The sequence below is a fragment of the Musca autumnalis genome, unplaced genomic scaffold (genome assembly GCF_047663935.1).
Source record: "Musca autumnalis isolate F117 unplaced genomic scaffold, ASM4766393v1 scaffold_1, whole genome shotgun sequence".
Taxonomy (NCBI): Eukaryota; Metazoa; Arthropoda; class Insecta; order Diptera; family Muscidae; genus Musca; species Musca autumnalis.
In genome coordinates, this window is record NW_027411644.1 from 119079371 (window position 1) to 119097959 (window position 18589).

Sequence of the window (18589 nt, forward strand, 5' to 3'; positions counted from 1 at the left end):
TATTGTCAAAGAGAGAGAATGGAGGAAACTGCGATAACTATCAACATCACAAACAGAAAACATGATAAATCACAATGACGATCGATATCAATAGAATCGATCGCAAACACAATAAAAGCGCTTGGCGGCAACGTCAATAAAAATAAGTCTTGTGCCAGACTATGAAAATTTTCATGAAAATGTTTTGAGCTTATGGGTAAGAAGGGAGAAGGGGAGCTCTTTCACCTCCGCCCTCTCCTAAAAGTTAAAATATTTTCATGTGTTATTTTCAGTGTCTGGCACAAGAGTAAATAAAATGTAAACACTTAATAAGTGCCGTTCTGGAACACATCTTTTTTCTAAACATTTTTGTGTTTTCAACAAATTTTTCGTTTTTGAATTTAAACATGTCACAATTAATTTTTTCGATAAATTGTGTCAGTTGTTAGGGATGGGACTTTTTTTATTCGTAGTTCAGAATGTATTTCTACTCGAACAACGTAGAAAAATCGTCGTACGTTCATAGAATGTTGTGTGGGGAAATAAGTAATTTATTCGTAGTTATGGGTCGAACAACGAATAGAGAACGAACGACGTACCGTGAAAACGGGCTATCATGAACATTTTTACCAGAAAAGTAAAGGAACGGAAAAATGGTAGGTCTGTAGTGGGATTCTGTAACTCATTTTTGCTGTTATCGATAATCGTCGGTAAAATTAAAATGCTTATAATTTCGATAAATAACGAAATTTTTCGGTAAGTTAACGATGAATAAAAAGTAGTCGCTAACTTCTACCGACACAAACAGTGATGCCAACTTTTCTTTATGTTTTTAGTCATAATTTTGCTATTTAAATTTACCGATTTTTATTGGTAACAGCAAAAATGAGTTACAGAATCCCACTACTGGTAGCAATGTCAATAAGAAACATAAAAAAATCAATTTTCGTCTTTTATTTCACAGTTTTTAATTTAGTTTTGTCAGCGTTCGACTTTTACTTCTGTTTTTCGTCCACTTTTTTCTTCGTTGTGAAATAATCGTCAAACAAAAGTCGAAAAATCAGTTCTACCATTTTTTACCTGCAGTAATAAGTCTGTCTGGTTACTTTCCCAGCAAGAATTGTCCAGCAAGAACTTTCTCAGAGAGTAAGGGGTTTTTATTCTCTTTTGCTAGAAAAATGTAAAAAGTAAACAGACACCTTCCCAGTAAAAACCAGAAAGCAATCAGCTGACTTGCCAAAACAGAACAATTTGTCCGCCAACAAAGGAAGCAAACACGTTGTATTTTATTAAAAATAAAAAAGAGAATGAAACAAAAAAGTATTTTTCCACTTTACAAATTTGTTCTCCATAAAACAATACAATTAGACTATGTTATTTCCACAATAAAATTGTTTTTAATGTTCACAAACATAAATCAACAAAAAACTAAAAACGGCTGATTGATTGTTTTCAGGAAGAAGAAGAGCTTGCAAGTGCTTGCTAGAAGAAATTTGTTCGGCAAGAATTTGCAAGCTCTCAGTGAAAGAACTGTCAAAATGTCTCTCTCGAATCGCTCTCTTTTGCTGGTTTTTTGTGTTAACAGACGACTTCCAGCAACAATTGGTACAAATTGTTACAAATTTTAGGGTAACCAGACACAGCTAATTTGTCCGGTAGCCTGTGCTCTCTCTCCTCTGTCACTCTCTTAAAAATAGAAATTTGTTTGTAATGTTATAGCTTGTTTATACTTATGCACTTATGCTTTCGAAATTCATCGTAAAATTGTGTATACAGTCAGAGTCAAAAGTTGTTTGTAGCATAATTACACCGGTATCATGGTAGAACAATAAAAGTTAACAGCAATACACAGCCGACTGAATTGGGCTGTAACGTTAGTGTCAAATTCCATACGACATTCAATATATTTATTTCTATTTCGATGTACATTAGGGATATATATTTTTGGGAACAGGCCAATAATTTTTGCAAGTTTTTAACCATTTATTTTTACTTTTGTTATTGTTTGAGTATTTTTGTTTTTCTTCATCATACAACAACATAAAACAATTGCATTTTTCGGTAGTATATGACAAAAAAGCAAGGTTGCTTATAATTGTATGGTGTTTTCGTGCGTTGTTTAGAATAAATGACGTAGTTATCATTTATTTTTGTATGGTAAATGACGAAAAATTTTGCCTGTTTTAGCAAATAAATGACGCAACAGCTCAAAAACCTCATTTTTGTGCTAACGTAAAAAGCATATTAGCCAATAAATGACGACATAAACACATATAATTGGTATTGGTGTGAAACGTATTAGGTCGAGGGCATATATTGGAGATTGATTTATAAAACCCTAACATCAGCTGATTTGATTTTATTGACAAATTTTGCTTTGAGTTCTCATTCGTAACAGTCTCAGTTTTGCTTTTATCTTCATCTTTATTGGCACTTCTTCTTTGTCGTCTGTCATTTATTGAAATTTCATTGTGGTCGAATGTTAATGTTGGCGAATGATTTCTCCACTGGCAAAACCTATTTCGTTTAATAACAAAAAATAAACAACATTTTCCGCAAATTAATGGAGTACAAGCGTTTATTTCTATTCACACTTCTTCTGGCGATATGTTTTTTCATTGGCGTGACCTGGGTAAGTCGGAAAAGTTAGATTTTTTACATTGATCTTTTGTTACAGAACTTCATTGTTTTTTACAAAAAGGCTGACACGAACAATGCTACCAACAAAATTGAGCCCCAAAAACCCACAACAGCTACACCTTTTCCGAAAGTATTAAGCACTGGTATTGCTCCACCAGCAAACTCTACAACAGCTCCAACAAAATGGTAAGTTCAATTTTTTATTTATTGTTGTTTTATTAGCTTCACTTGCTAATATCCGCTAAATAATTAGCGACATTTACTGTGTATACACACCTATTGTTTTATTATTGTGTTCATACACAAGTTCGCATACATGCATACATAAAATTTATCAACATTCATAATTTCTGTTCCCTTTTAATCCAAATACTCAAATACTCCCACTTTTATTAATTTTTAGTGTTTGTGATGGAGCTTTGCTTCCACGATTGGGAGAAAATGAACTGGAAATCTGTCCCGAATGCAAGTGTAAACATGAAGCTCGCAATACCACATTGATTAAAGTAAGTAAGCTTTTTTATACTATGTAATTCATATATTATTGAAAAAAATCATCTTTATGCTAGTAGCGCATTCACCAAATGTTTAAATATTTAGGGAACAAGTTGAGTTGACGCACTATGCTCAATTTTTTTTTAATTGTATTTTTTAAGTAGTGGATTTAAAACTTTCTCCTATGGACAGGTGCAAATCTAGGGCACGGGAACAACTTTTTTTACATTTAAAATTTTTCTCTTATCAGCTTGTCTTTAACAAAGGAATTTTTGGAACTTCAAAGGCCCATATCTCGGAAAGTATGGACTTCCGCAACAAATGTTATATATATTTGTGATCAGGGTGACGAGATCTACCTGTGATTTCATTTCGATCCATAGTTGGCATAGTTGGCCAGCTCGTCTTATGCCATATTTAGATTACAATTTGTACATATATTTACCTACTGAATTTTGTGGGACATATTCGTAGCTCTTAAGGCCTAGGTACATAAACCGCTCGGCTTTCTTGCTTAATTCATTTCTGCTAAAAGACCAGAAATGAATTAAGTAAGAAAGCCGAGCGGCTTTTGTACCCAGGCCTTAAGAGCTACGAATATGTCCCACAAAATTCAGTAGGTAAATATATATCTGTTACTTTTTAGTTAGTTTTAGTTCCTTATGTGCAATACTTCTGTTTTTCTCCCAATTTCAAAGGGAACTACTCTGATTTAGCTACCCTTTTCAGAATATTATGAAAATTATGTTCTTTGTACTGATTCCAACAATATATAATTTTCTTCTGGCACCTAAATCAGAGATAATCCTTTCAAAGCAAATATTGTTGCAGATTTGTTAGAGACGACCAGAGTTCGAAAATAAACAGTACACTAACATAGTGTACCACTCCGAGTACAGTATCACTAAAATATTTTTAGCGTTAGTGTTCCGGAACACAAACACTAAAAAATATTTTAGTGATACTGTTCCGGAGCACAACGATAAACGTAGTGTACCACATTTTGGTACACTAAAAACGTTGGGTACCGCAGTCGGAACACTAAAAATCGTAGTGTTCCGCAGTCGGAACACTAAAAATCGTAGTGCTCCGCAGTCGGAACACTAAAAATCGTAGTGCTCCGCAGTCGGAGCACTGAAAATCGTAGTGTTCCGCAGTCGGAGCACTAAAAAATCGTTGTGTACCACATGTCGGAACACTAAAAAATAACGTAATGATAATGTACCACAAACGAGTTTATTACGATTCGTGAGGAAAATTTAATATTTTTTTTTTACTAAATGCAGATTAAGAAAAAAAATTAGTAGAAAATATGAAAAAACATCTGACAGGTTTTTGCACAATGGAGCACTTAAAGTTGTACTGTGCGACTGTAGAGCATTAAAAATCGTTGTGTTCAAATACGGAGCACTAAAAATTGTAGTGTTCCGACTGCCGGAGCACTAAAAATCGTAGTGTTCCGACTGCCGAACAACTAAAAATCGTAGTGTACCACGTGCAAAACAATAACGTAATGTACCACATATGAGTTTATTATGATTTGTGAGGAAGATTGAATATTTTATGTTTTTAGGATAAATAAATACATATTAATAAATAAAAATTAGAAGAAAATGTGTAAAACATCTGATTTGATTTTTGGACAATGGAGCATAAAAAATCGTAATGTTCGGCTGTGGAGCACTAAAAATCGTAGTGTATCACGTGCGTAATGTACCACACATGAGTTTATTAGGATTTGCGAGGAAAATTAAATATTTATAATTTTTGAGATAAGTACAAATTAAGACATAAAAACTCAGATACACCTCTTAAATCCATGTATGTATACATATTAATTAATAACGTTGGGAACTTAAGTAGAAAATATGAAAAACATAGATTCGGTTGTTGTACAATGGCGCACTACAAATTGTAGTGTTCTGACTGTGGATACATGAGTTTATTATGATTTGTGAGGAAAATTAAATATTTTATATATATATTTTTTTTTATAAATACAAATTAAAAAATAAAATTTCATAGAACACGTGAAAAACGCCTGACTTCATTTTTGGACAATGGATCAATAAAAATCGTAGTGTTCGGCAGCGGAGCACTAAAAATCGTAGTGTTCAGACTGCCGGATAACTAAAAATCGTAGTGTTCCGACTGCCGGATCACTAAAATTTTTAGTGTTCCGACTGCCGGATCTCTAAAAATCGAAACGCTGTTAATTATAATTTCTGAGGAAAATTAAATATTTTATGGGTTGTGGGACGAGTAAAAATTAAAAATAAAAATTAATAAATAAAATGCACGTGTTTTAAATTAGTTACAAACGTTGAGAGCTTTAGTAGAAAATTAGAAAAAAGAAAATCATCATCATTAATTGATGAATATTGTTTCTTGTACAAATGGCAACAGGTACAATTTCCCCAAAATAATAAGTGTGTGGTTGTATTTATCCCGAAATCATAAAGTTGACTTTAAATGTACAATCCTACTTGCGGAAAATCAGCACATTCTCATTGAGTGATATTGTTTGTTGTACAAATATCAGCAGGTACAATTTCCCCAAACTAATAAGTGTCTTCAAACGTACAAGTCTACTTGGGAAAATCCACATACTTTCTTCAACTGCATTCACTGAGGAATTTTGTTTTTGATACAAAAAGTTACTGGTACAATTTCCGCAAACATTGTGTTGTTATAAATATTTTCCGTTCATTATTTCTTCTGTTCACATTAAAAAAATTAAGTAATTCATGAATATCAAGAATACAATTTTTATACGAATATGTACATCTTTATGACACTAAGTATTTGTTATTCTGATACGTATATACTGAGCGTCTAAATGTGCAACCACAGTAATGTGTAATATTTTAGATTATATGTAATAAAAAATGTAATAAATAGAGTTTTATAAAAATTTGTACCGCAAACATCTTGTCATATTTTCTACTAACGTTCTCAAATTTTGTAACTAATTTTAAGTACATGGATATAACATGCTCATCTTAATTTGTATTTATTAATTTTTACTTGACCCAAAAGCCATCAAATATTTAATTTTCCTCATAAATCAGAATAAACAGATGGTTACCTAAACGTCGAACAGTAAAATTTTTACTGCTCCATTGTCCAAAAACCAGTCAGATGTTTTTTATTTCTTAATTTGTATTTATTAAAAAAAACATAAAATATTAAATTTTCCTTAAGAATCATAATAAACTCATGTGTGGTACATTACCTTATTGTATTGCACGTGGTACACTACGATTTTTAGTTATCCGGCAGTCGGAACACTAAAATTTTTAGTGTTCCGGCAGTAGGAACACTACGATTTTTAGTGCTCCACAGTCGAACAATACGATTTTTGGTGCTCCATTGTCTAAAAACCAAATCAGATGTTTTACACATTTTCTTCAAATTTTTATTTATTAAAAAATAATTTAATAAATCATTTATTAAATAATAAATAAATACATAATTATTTATTCTAAAAACATAAAATATTTAATAAACACATAATAAACAGACGATTATCTTAACATTATTATTAGCATTTCGGCTCGTGGTACGCTACGATTTTTAGTGATCCGACAGTCGGAACACTACGATTTTTAGTTCTCCGACAGTCGGAACACTACGATTTTTAGTGCTCCATTGTCCAAAAACCAAATCAAACATACATGGATGTAACATTTTATCTTAATTTTTATTACTCAAATGTAATTAAATATTTCATTTTTCTAAGAAAACATAATTCCTTTGTTATTTTTTAGTGTTCCAACACGTGTGCACTACGATTTTTAGTGATCCGACAGTCGGAACACTACGATTTTTAGTGCTCCATTGTCCAAAAACCAAATCAGATGTTTTTCACATTTTCTTTTAATTTTTATTTATTAAAAATATATATATAATATTTAATTTCCTCAGAAATCATAATAAATTAATGTATGGTTCATTACCTTATAGTTTCAAAACGTGGTACAAAACGATTTTTAGTGCTCCGGCACGACGATCTTTGTGCTTCATTCCACAAAAACTAAATATTGTTTTTTCATAATTTTGACCAAATTTCGCAATGTGTTTAACTAATTTAAACATGCATGGATGTAACAGTCTATCTTAATTTTTATTTGATCAAATTTAACCAAATATTTAATTTTCCTAAGAAAACATAATACCTTTATTATTTTTTAGTGTTCCAACACGCGGTGCACTATGATTTTTAGTGATCCGGTAGTCGGAACACTAAAATTTTTAGTCCTCCGCAGTCGGATCACTAAAATTTTTAGTGCTCCGCAGTCGGAACACTACGATTTTTAGTCCTCCGCAGTCGGAGCACTACGATTTTTAGTGCTCCGGCATGCGGTACACTACGATTATCGTTGTGTTCCGGTACAGTATGACTAAAATATTTTTTAGTGTTTGTGTTCCGGAGCGGTACACTATCGTAGTGTACCTATCCACCTTGGTACGGTACAGAACGGTACGGTACGATACCATAGTGTTTATTTTCGAACACTGGAGACGACAATTGTCAAGAATTTACAATGTCGTGTGTTCATTGTGGGGGTCGCAGGTCAGATTGCTTTAGATATTCTAAGCATTCCATAAGCCATCACAAGCTAGATCTCATAAAGGTAGCCTAACAGATTCATCAATTGGTAAATCGATCGACTTAGAGCCCCCGAGCTAGTTCATATGCTAACTAGTTTCCCATTATATAAGTATGTTCTCTAACCCAGCAATTTTTTTGCATTCAAGCATAGCTTGCGAGTTTATCGTCCATGATTTGAGAGCATTTAGGGCCGCCTGGGTATCGACAAATATAGTCATGAGTCCTACGGGACTGGTCTCAAATCATCTAAATAAAATTTCTTGACGGCAAGGATCTCTTCTTAGAAGATATTACAGCTATCGTTGAGCTTTTATGAGTTTTAGGTTAGTGGATTTTCGCAGTAGACACCAGCGCCAGCTCCTTTCTCTATCTTACATCCATCTGTGTATATTGCCAGACCGTCCAGTGGAGTTTATCTTCAAACCCATCGTCTCTGCTTGGAGCAATTGCTGAGGATGAGTCAAACTTGAAAGCAGTGCAGGTTTAAGATTCTATGTCCAAACTGTGAAACTGTGGTCTGAGTCAACTTCGGTATCACTGCCTGACTTGCTTTGGCATTTATGAATGTCAACCGTCCCTTGCCAATTTCCCCCTCCAGTTTTATCTGTTTATGCAGTAATAGCTTATTACCCTAAATGTCGTCTATTCCTATCTCCACTAAAAAATTAGGGAGAATTTCTCCTCGATGAGGTTGAGTAGATCCCTGATCTTTCTGTTTAGGCTGCCATTTATGTCGTCGCCCAAAACTACAGTCCGTTCTTGTGTCTCACAGGAGCTTAAGGGGTCACTTTCAAAAAACAGAAAAAAAATTATTGGCTTATTTTGAAGTGCGGGTAGTATAGAGTATGTCGCAAAAATTTTCATTTTATAACAAAATCGTCTGAGATATGAGCACTGGAAGGCAACAATTTATTGTGATTTGTATGTAGCATAGAAACTTTAAGCGCGTGTTTCTCGAAACGACATTTTTGAAGTCGGTGCCAATGATAGCTCGAAAACGAATTGACCGATCTTCATACGGTTTGGTGAGCTTATTAAATACATAAAAAGCTTGTCCTTAAACGAGAAAGATTTTTTTTTAAATTTGTTGGCCGATTTTTTGACAAAAACGCTATTCTTTTTTCGTTCAAATCGAAATTTTTACTTTGACAGTCCAAATTTTTTTTAAAAATAGATTTTTTAAAATTCTTTTTCGCTTAAAGACAAGTATTTTAGGTTCTTACAAAAATATACGATGATCCGTTTTCGAGGTATCGTTGGCACCGCAAAACGCTTTTACAGAAAAAGGGTTTCGCAGATAGCCATTTACCACAAGGCTATGCAATATTTTTCAACAACAAAAATTCCAAAAGTAGTGTAAGATGTGCTCTTTCAGATGAAAGAAAGAACTTTTTAAAAAAATTTGTAGTTTCTTAAAAAAAAATATGAAAAACTATTTTTTTTTGGTCTGCACAACTAGGGATAACCCCTTAAACTGTAGTGAGGGAATCGCTGTCATTGTCCGTATTTATAAGAGTCAAGAGGAGTGAGGTTGAAGCACTTGTGGAAGTGAAGACTGAGGGTAGGTTAGGTTATAGGATGTGCAGTTGCCGTTGCTTCTTGACAGACACTTCATTCTGAGATCAGAGGTCCTTGTGTTCATCCTGAAAAGGTTGAAAAGGCTAGGATGGCAAAGGGAAGTGGGAAGGACAGGAAAGAGGTAGGAGGAATGTTGATAGAATAGAGAGGTAGAAAAGAGAAAGGGGTTAATTGAAGTTGTTGTTGTCCTCCCACTTACTTGTCAATGATCTAACGCTGCAATGACCAGAAATGCCCCCAACATCAATTCTGATCTCTGATTTACGTAGTGAGAAAAGGGAATCAGTTCTATGTTCTGAAATTACCGGCCAGATAGACTTCTATACCTCACAACCAAGTCCGTCCTGTCCAATTTTACGATTTTCTCATCGTAGCCCTTACCGGGCTTGTCGAGGAAGAAGCAAAATGGCGGCCCGGTATAAGCGAAAAATACTTATAGCGGGCATGTGGGAAAAGTTATTAAATCCTGTTTAAGTTCATTTCGTATGAATTAATATTATGTTAAATTTATACAAGAATTTATTTATGTATTTAATTTATAGTAAATAAATTATACAAGTAATTAACCTATATTATAAATACATATATTCTAATTGGTCATCTTTAAGTCCTTCTTACTTTAATTATATCTATATACATATTTGTATTTTCTTCTATTTTTTCAGGTAGTCGTCATCATTGTTATTTGGATTATTTCCATACTTGTGATATATATGCTGTTCCTGATGTGTCTGGATCCATTGCTGAATAAACGTGTCAAGGCCAATTATCAGGAGCACACAAACGAAGATGTACATATGCAACGTTTTTCTAACGTCAAATATAGCTTATTAGTAGACGACAATAAAGATTCCGACTGATTTTTGTTTGCATTTTTTGTTTGTTCATGAAAATATAATTTGTTACTCTTTCTTTTGGTTCCAATCTTTAAGTTTCCCTTTCTGTATGCTATATCTTAATCGCTTTTTATTAACCACATTATGGGTTTCATGTTTTTCTTCTTTTATTTGTGTTACCTTTTTAATTTGTATCGCATTAACACTGACTTTAATACTCCGCATACACATGTTTCTTTTGTTTTTATTGTTGATTCAGAAATCACTGTTCAATATCAAAAATAACTTTTATCTTCACTTTTCTTTTTCGTTTAGGATGATCCTACTTCTGCTTCTCCTCCTATGCCTTCATCAGCTAATCAAGAACTGAATTCAAGAGCCAATGTTCTTAATCGGGTGGGCCATCAACAGGATAAATGGAAGAGACAAGTACGAGAACAACGCCGCCACATCTATGATAGACGCACTATGCTCAATTAAACTACAATAGAAAGCATATACCAAATCCAAAGGTGGTGGGTGGTATTACAGCATAATTAAAGAAATAACCAACAACAATTCCTTTATGATTTTGGAATGAAAAAACAATTTCGGATTATCCATATATAAGACATTTTCTTTTAGTTACAATTTTTTCTGTTCTTTTTGTGTTACAATTTTTTCCAAACAATTCGAAATTGTCTGATTTATTACATTTGGCCAAAGTTCTAAACAAGATCTCGTTTAATAATTGGCATACCAGAATCTTGTTTACTTCTATGAACAAAACACAAGATAATTTCTCCATTAGGTATTTAATGAATACATATATAGAATTAGCTATTAGTTGAAAATAATGTAATAAAAATTTGAGTAAAGAAAAAAAATAATTGGTAATTCCTTTATGTTCGTACCAGTATGCTAGAAATAATCGTCTAGTGTCCTCACATACACACCAATTGGAAATAATATATTACTCTCAACTCCTTTTTAAATGAATAGTACATTGGTATTACCATTAAAATGTCCAACTATAGAAGAATTATGTAGGTCGGAACCTAATTTTCGCAGGACATTTAATGTAAAATAATAATAATAAAAAAAGAAATTATATCTAATTTGATGTTATTGTGGGACAGTGTATATTGGCAAGAGAGGAGAAGAGAACAACATCTATATCACGTATTGACTGAGATCTAAACTTCAATATCATATTCAAGTTGTTTCGTATGTGATCCTAAACAAAATGTAAAAGGACATATGAATGAATTTTATGTATACGATTGGTCTGACATTTATTTTTAGTTTTTCATTCAAAAAAAAAAAAAAAAATCGGAAAAGAAAGATAAATTCTAAATACTGTGGTGACTACTTCGTTAAGAAAGCAGGAGTATCTATCTTTCTTCTACCAAATATACGGTGCATTTTTTTGCATGGGCTGTATGCAAATTAGATGTTCGCCTGTATATGCGAATACATCTTTGCATTCTCTGCAGTTAGGTAAAGTGATGCGTAGCCATAAAATGACTACTTCACTCGAAGACCCTTGGCCTATTTTGTTCATCCTGAATAGATTTGAAGATTATGAAAAGAATGGTTATACGGGTATGTTCTGAGACACACTTCACCTCTCACTTCACGCCTCAAGCATTTGTTCACTCTACTCCCACTTTTTGCGAATTTCTTGGGGTAAAGATTCATTAGGGTATTTAAAAAGAAGAGTACCTCCTAGTCCGTCCATAAAATGCTGGTAACGTGACACTACAATTTTTAATAATATTTTTATTGTTGCTTTTGTTTTGCACTCCCCATTCTCGAGGATCAGTCAATATTGTTGTCGTTGTTGTCCTATCCAACTACAAAGTACAGAAACAACTTGTTGAAAGCTCTCTGTACATAACAAAGAACAACTGGACACAAAATATTACATTTTAAAATCTTGTAAGGGATCCAAAAATGTAATTTGCTCTGTTCCTTTACGTACCTGAGGTTACCTTTTCTTACCATTTTTAACCTGCAAAGCGTTCCTTTACATTAAAAAGCACGCAATTTATTGAGAGCAGGGGCCTAATTCTCGCATCCGTTATCGAACGAGTTTTTGTTCGAAGACAAATTACGAACGATCGAAATTTTTGGATTCCCTTATACGATCGAAATTATTTAAAAAAGTTATCGATACATACGGTTATCGAACGGCGAAACATATGATAAACACAAAATATTACAAACAAACAAGTTGTTGTGCGCGTTGAAACGAAATGAAAGCATGAGAATTGTATAAAATAATAGAAAATTGTGAAAAATTAAAAGTAATAGTGACCCGAAATAAATTCCACTATGTAAAAATATAAAAATCAAATTCTGGCATTGGAAAATATATTTTTAATTTTTAAGAAAAAGTCACCTTTTGTCTATTTTTTTACTCATTTTATTGGAAAAAGTCATTAGTATGTGATTTTGATTAGTTTTATTGCAAAATATTTCATTAAAGTTCGTTTTGTGCCACAAAAGTAATCATTTCGACAGCAAATGTGTGGCGGGCAAAAACTCGCAAGATTCCACTCGAAAGTGTATTCGACAACGGATGCCGTAATCCAAATACTGAAAATATCGATCGAAATAACTCGATAACGTATGCGAGAATTAGGCCCCAGTAGTGGGATTCTGTAACTAATTTTTGCTGTTATCGATAATTGTCGGTAAAATTAAAATGCTTATAATTTCGATATTTAACGAAATTTTTCGGTATGTTAACGATGAATAAAAAGTAGTCGGTAGCCTCTACCGACACAAACAGTGATGCCAACTTTGCTTCATGTTTTTAGTCATAATTTTGAGATTTAATTTTACCGATTTTTGTCGGTAACAGCAAAAATGAGTTACAGAATCCCACTACAGTTCACCACTTTTACCATTTTTTGCCACTGTTACCATATTTAAAAGTAAAGGAACAGACGAATTATTGCAAAATCCTGGATTTGTTGCTTTTGATATGCGCAATGTTACAACAAAAAATACAGCAAATATCAATATTTTTCAAATTATATTTAATCACATTCCAAAATTTTATGTATACAAAATATTATTCCGAATATGTTTCTAATAACCCTTAACCATAGTGGCCAATTGCCAGTTCTCGTTAACATTGAATGGACCCTGGACAACACTTCCATCCTTGGTGCAAACAACCACTGAATATTTAGGCATTGATCTGCAATCACGGTAGTACAATACTTCCATACATTTTCGGAGCTACAAAATATACATTGAGAAAGACCATTAAAAACAGAATCCAACACGTCAATCTCCTTCAACTTACCACATCGGAAGCTTGTTCTTGTGTTAACTTTTGTCCTTCAACTAATTGTTCCCGAACTAAAGGTAATGCCAAATGTTTGCCAAAACCTGTGGCAACAACATCGTCTACGTAGGCGCGACCACGTAAATCGACATGACCCAAGAAAGGTTCACCATTATCCATACCACCTACTACCATTTCCAACCACAAGGGATTAATACGGCTGCGGCGATTATAGAAAACGCGGGTCAACCAATTGTACAATGATTTTGGTTTCATTTCGAGATCATCACCATGGCACAAGTCTTCGACGATTTTCTGGTCAATACTACGTTTTAAACTTTGGAAGTCTGCAAAGTCTCCACCAGCTCCCATAATAGTTTTGCTATTAACTTTGAAGACACGCTCAACGTCTTGGTAGCGCGCCAGGGAGCCATATGAAACCAAGTTATCAGCAGCAATCATAACGCCACCATCGAATTTAATGCCTACCACCGAGGTGCCGGTAGTAATGGGAGATCTATATTTATAGAAATCACACATAGCTCGTAATTGTGACTTTTAATTGATTATCCAACCCAAACATGAATACTTACGAACTGTGCTGTGTTCCAAAAAGACCTGGTGCCGTATACTCCTTGCATTGGCTAGCATTACCAGTAGCTAGACCATTGTAGCCACCGGTGAAATTGTAGAATTGTCCAGGAGCTGGTCCATTACTCCAGAACTGCTGAGGTATAGCATGATGGCCAGCGTACATTTTTATTTATTATATTAAAATGTTTTATGAAGAAATTATGTTTGTATTACTTGCCAATAAATTTTGCAAGTCGGCTGAACTGTTGTATTTTGGAATGACAATCAAAATTTGTCTTGAAGTGTTGCACAATTTCGGCACAAATACATGTACAGTAATGCTAAATTTTGTATTGTGACATCTAAAGTTGTGTTTTGTCAGACCAATATTTTAGTTGTGTTATAGCCCATTTAGATATGACTTCATTAGCCGGATTTAGCACATTGTCAAGTTTTATTTGCTAAATCCAGCCAAAATCTACCAGATTTCACATACAAAATTAAATACTCGTATTGAGTGGATTTCTTTTAAATCTGGCATAAATCCTCGTATACAACTCTGTTTTTTGCAACATGTTGTTAGAAAATAGGTGTGTACGATAACCCAATAATTTGTACAAATTCGTACAAATTATTGCTGAATGCTGTTCGATAACAAAATTATCCAGCAAAAGAGAGCGAGTTTGGAGAGATTTTTGGAGAGTTTTGTGACTGAGAACTTGCAAATTTTTGCTGGGAAAATTTGTCCCGCAAAAATTTGCAAGTCTGATCAGCTGATTTGAAAACATTTGTTTTGTTTTATTTATTATTCTTGTTTGGCGAAAACAAAATTAAACATTGAAATATCATAAAATTAAACATCAAAAGCTGAAAAATATAAAAAAAAACATGGAAAACAAGTGGTCTGTTCCTTTACTTTTGAAAATGGTAAAACCGGCAAAAGTAGCAAAAGTTGTAAACTGGTCCCATATGGGTTGTATGGTGTCTGAAGTAAAGGAACGCTTTTCGAGTAAAAAGTGGTAAAACTTGAAGATTCTTGCACGTAAAGGAACAGAGCTAAGAACATCAAATTGATGCAAAAACTTTTCTTCTTCTTCTTTTTAAAACCGTTGATTCCTTGCAAGTTTTTACAAATTGTTGTTCGATAACTTTCTGCAATTTTTCTTGCTTGAGAGAGTAAAATTCACTGAGAGAGGTTGCTGGAATTGACTGAGTAATTTTTGCTGGGAAAGTTATCGTACACACCTAATACAAAAAGTTGCATGCTGACACAAGAAACAAGGTAGATGCATCGGTGAATTGCTACACTAAAAATAATTTAAAATGTAAAAATTTGTAAACAAGGCGGAAAAATTAAATTGTTTCGATGTATAAAGTTGATTTTAATCAATCAAGGCTAATGCTTGGTTTACATTTACGAAATCCACTCGATTTCAACTGTCAAATCCATAGGTTAAACCATGGTAGAATAAAGTAAAGGTAGGCCACAGCTAACAGCTGATTACAATTTTTTTCTTTTTATGGCCTAATCTGTCAAAAGCAAGGTTGACATTTTGTAATGTTTTTGACATTATGCAATCATAAAGGTAGATGTATCGCTGAATTGTTCCAACAAAAAACTTCTGCTGTAACACTATATTTTAAAATTGAAAACAAGGACAAAAAATATGTATTCGCGCGGCAAAATCAAATTGTTGATTTGTTTAGCAAAACTTACGAATGAACCATTTATCAAAAATTGATATTAATTTAAATTTGTTCCAAAAGTATAGGAATGTAAAAATTACAATTTTTGTAAAAACTCTGCTGACATTTATCTGCAAATCGGATACCAGCAATCACGATGTCAGATTAGCCAAACTCGTCAAGTAGAAAATAAGTGAATTTCATTTTTTCACTGTCATAAGTTTTGGAAGAACTTTTGCTATTTTTGGAACACTTTTCGAACAAGAATATTCTGGAGCCTAGCTAAAGAAATGTTTTTACACTATATGGCACTTTTAACATATAAAAAGTGAAGCTTTAAGTTCCATATGTTTTTGTAATACGGGATAGCTATGCAGGTACATCTACCATTATTATTGTACCATGTCATTTGACGTTTTAAGCCATGGCTGCAGGGTGGCATTTCTCAGTGATTTTCATACCTGGCCTACCTCTACTTTATTGTACCATGGGTTAAACGTCAAATGAAATCCAGATGAGATTTCATTTAACCTTTGAGCTATGGAATTTACAGTTGAAATCGAGTGGATTTCGTAAATGTGAACTTAGCATAATGTTTACGATGTCTAACTAGGCGTTTACACTAGACAGTTTTTCTTCAAATACAACTCTGATTTACTAACACATACATACATTTGTCGTTTGTCTCCCAGCTGTCCATCATTCTTTCACAGACAGCCGGGTTAACAAAATTTTGACATTTTTTGTAAAAATGTGTGAGATAATAATTGAAATGTGTTGAAAACAAAAGAACATGAACAAAACAAAATATGTGAATGGAAAACAAAAAGAAATCGACGATTTTCATTCATAATTTTACAACTGTTTTTGCAGTTGTCTGGACGCCTACGTCATAAAGGCAAGTTTTGGGATTTTGACAACCAATACATGAAGTCAACTGTCCTGTCATGTGTAAACGATAAAATAATTCGTTTATTTATTTTAGATGGGCAAACTGCAATAAAATAATTCTTTATTTGCTCTTTATGTCATGTTCACACGAGCGTTTCAATTACGTTGTTCGCCTGTCGAACGACATACACGAATTAACCCGTTTCCACGACACCATTCGTAATTAACAGAAACATAAACAAAATTTCCTTCATTTTTGTTTCCTTGTTTTCACGAAAATTTTAACCGAAAACACGTAAAATATACATTAAATGAATAGGAAAAGCAATAGGCTTTCCTTCAAATGTATCTTCTATACTTAACTACATAGATTTCATTCATTTTTTCCATAAATTCTGAATAATTTTGTATTTTCAATATATTTTTATATGTTTCTATTTTCAAAATTAAAGAGAGAGGGACATGTCAAAACAATTGGCCTGTTCCCGTACTTTATAAAGTGGTAAAAGTTGTAAAAGTCGTAAACGATTTTCATATAAATTTTGTGTACGGGAACGCAAAATGTGTAAAAGTGGTAAAAATTGTAAAAACTTTTTAGTTCTGGAACAGAGCCAAGATCTATTTAACAGGTCACGTAAGTAGAACAAAAACAACTCATTTTTGGCGGAAAATTCTTCAATATGTCAAAATGTTTGTTTACGTTTTCATACAATTTATTCACAATAACAAAACATTTGACAGATTGAAACCAATCAGCTGGACGTTTTACGCCACATTATTATTTCATCATGAACAGAGCTAATATTTGTGTATACAGACTTTCAGTTATTTATTTCTTTTTGGTTTCTGATTTTTTACGCGATTTTGAACTAATGGACAAGAAATGTGTGTGGAATTAAGAAGGAAACACAACCATCTTCCTTCTGCATCTGTATAAAATGCTTAGTCCTTGGTCACATTAGATGGTTTCATTGAAACAATTTCATGAAATCCAGGGTTCCTAGGTCGATGTCCATACTAGAGTGAAATCACGAAGTTGCTGTTGTGGGGAACACGATTTAAGAATCCCTAAAAGTTTCAATGAAACCACTCTAGTGTCACCTTCGACTTACAGCCTGTTTCTTTATGTCGAAAGTCCTTGGTCACACTAGATGGTTTCATTGAAATAATTTCATGAAATGCAGGGTTCCTAGGTCGATTTCCATACTAGAGTAAAATCATGAAGTTACTCATGGCCCAATTATACAGGTCCTCTCTCAAGCGAATTCAAACAAAAACAAAGATTTGAAACGTCAAAATTCATAAACAAAGGCGAAAAATTTGTTTTCGCCGACACGGAATATTTTTGAGGCGAATTTCTTTATTGTCAATTAAGGTAGATGCATACATAACATTTTCCGAGAAAAAGTTGTTGACACAGTTATTTTTGTTTGGCGTATCAGAAAATACCAGCTGATCGATCTTTAACTGCCAAAATATGTTATTGTCAATTAAATTCTAATACGAAACACAACAAATTTTTGACATTTTACGTGTACAACATACAGTAGATTTGTTTTCTTTTTTCGATATACATCTACCTGTTCCTCTACAGTTTGACATTTTTCTACCTCACAGCGAATTCAAATGACAAATATGAATTTTGACAGCTCAAATCAATTGTTTTTGAGAGAGGACCTTTATAATTGGGCCATGGAAGTTACTGTAGTGGGGAACTCGATTTAAGAATCCCTAAAAGTACCAATGAAACCCCTCTAGTGTGACCTTCGACAAACGAAAATGTGTGCGAATGAAACACGCCCAAACTTTAGCTTTCGAAATATTTTTTACCTTTACTTTTGCTTCAAAACTAAAAACAAATTTGAAAAACACACAAGAGTTTGGGAGTTTTTCATTCGCACACATTTTCGTTTCGACATACAGAAACAGGCTGTTAGTTCATCATTTTTCATTCATCTTTTTACTAAAAATGTTTGTGTTTTCAACAAATTTTTCAATTTTGTATTTTTGTGTTTT

At 33.2% G+C, this 18589-nt stretch overlaps 2 protein-coding genes across 2 annotated transcripts; one reads left to right on the forward strand and one right to left on the reverse strand.

Annotated features, from left to right (window-relative positions):
• Window positions 1-2340: 2340 nt before the first annotated feature.
• On the forward strand, window positions 2341-11009 carry LOC141406053 (uncharacterized protein CG1161). The gene is made up of 5 exons (XM_073991068.1): window positions 2341-2611; window positions 2681-2805; window positions 3023-3125; window positions 9973-10098; window positions 10459-11009. Exons 1-5 carry the CDS (start codon window positions 2543-2545, stop codon window positions 10621-10623), a joined length of 588 nt encoding a protein of 195 aa, XP_073847169.1. The 5' UTR covers window positions 2341-2542; the 3' UTR covers window positions 10624-11009.
• Window positions 11010-13152: 2143 nt separating this feature from the next.
• Prosbeta7 (proteasome subunit beta type-4) lies at window positions 13153-14332 on the reverse strand. The gene is made up of 3 exons (XM_073991169.1): window positions 14017-14332; window positions 13442-13940; window positions 13153-13374 (listed from the first exon to the last, which is right to left on the reverse strand). Exons 1-3 carry the CDS (start codon window positions 14178-14180, stop codon window positions 13222-13224), a joined length of 816 nt encoding a protein of 271 aa, XP_073847270.1. The 5' UTR covers window positions 14181-14332; the 3' UTR covers window positions 13153-13221.
• Window positions 14333-18589: the final 4257 nt, after the last annotated feature.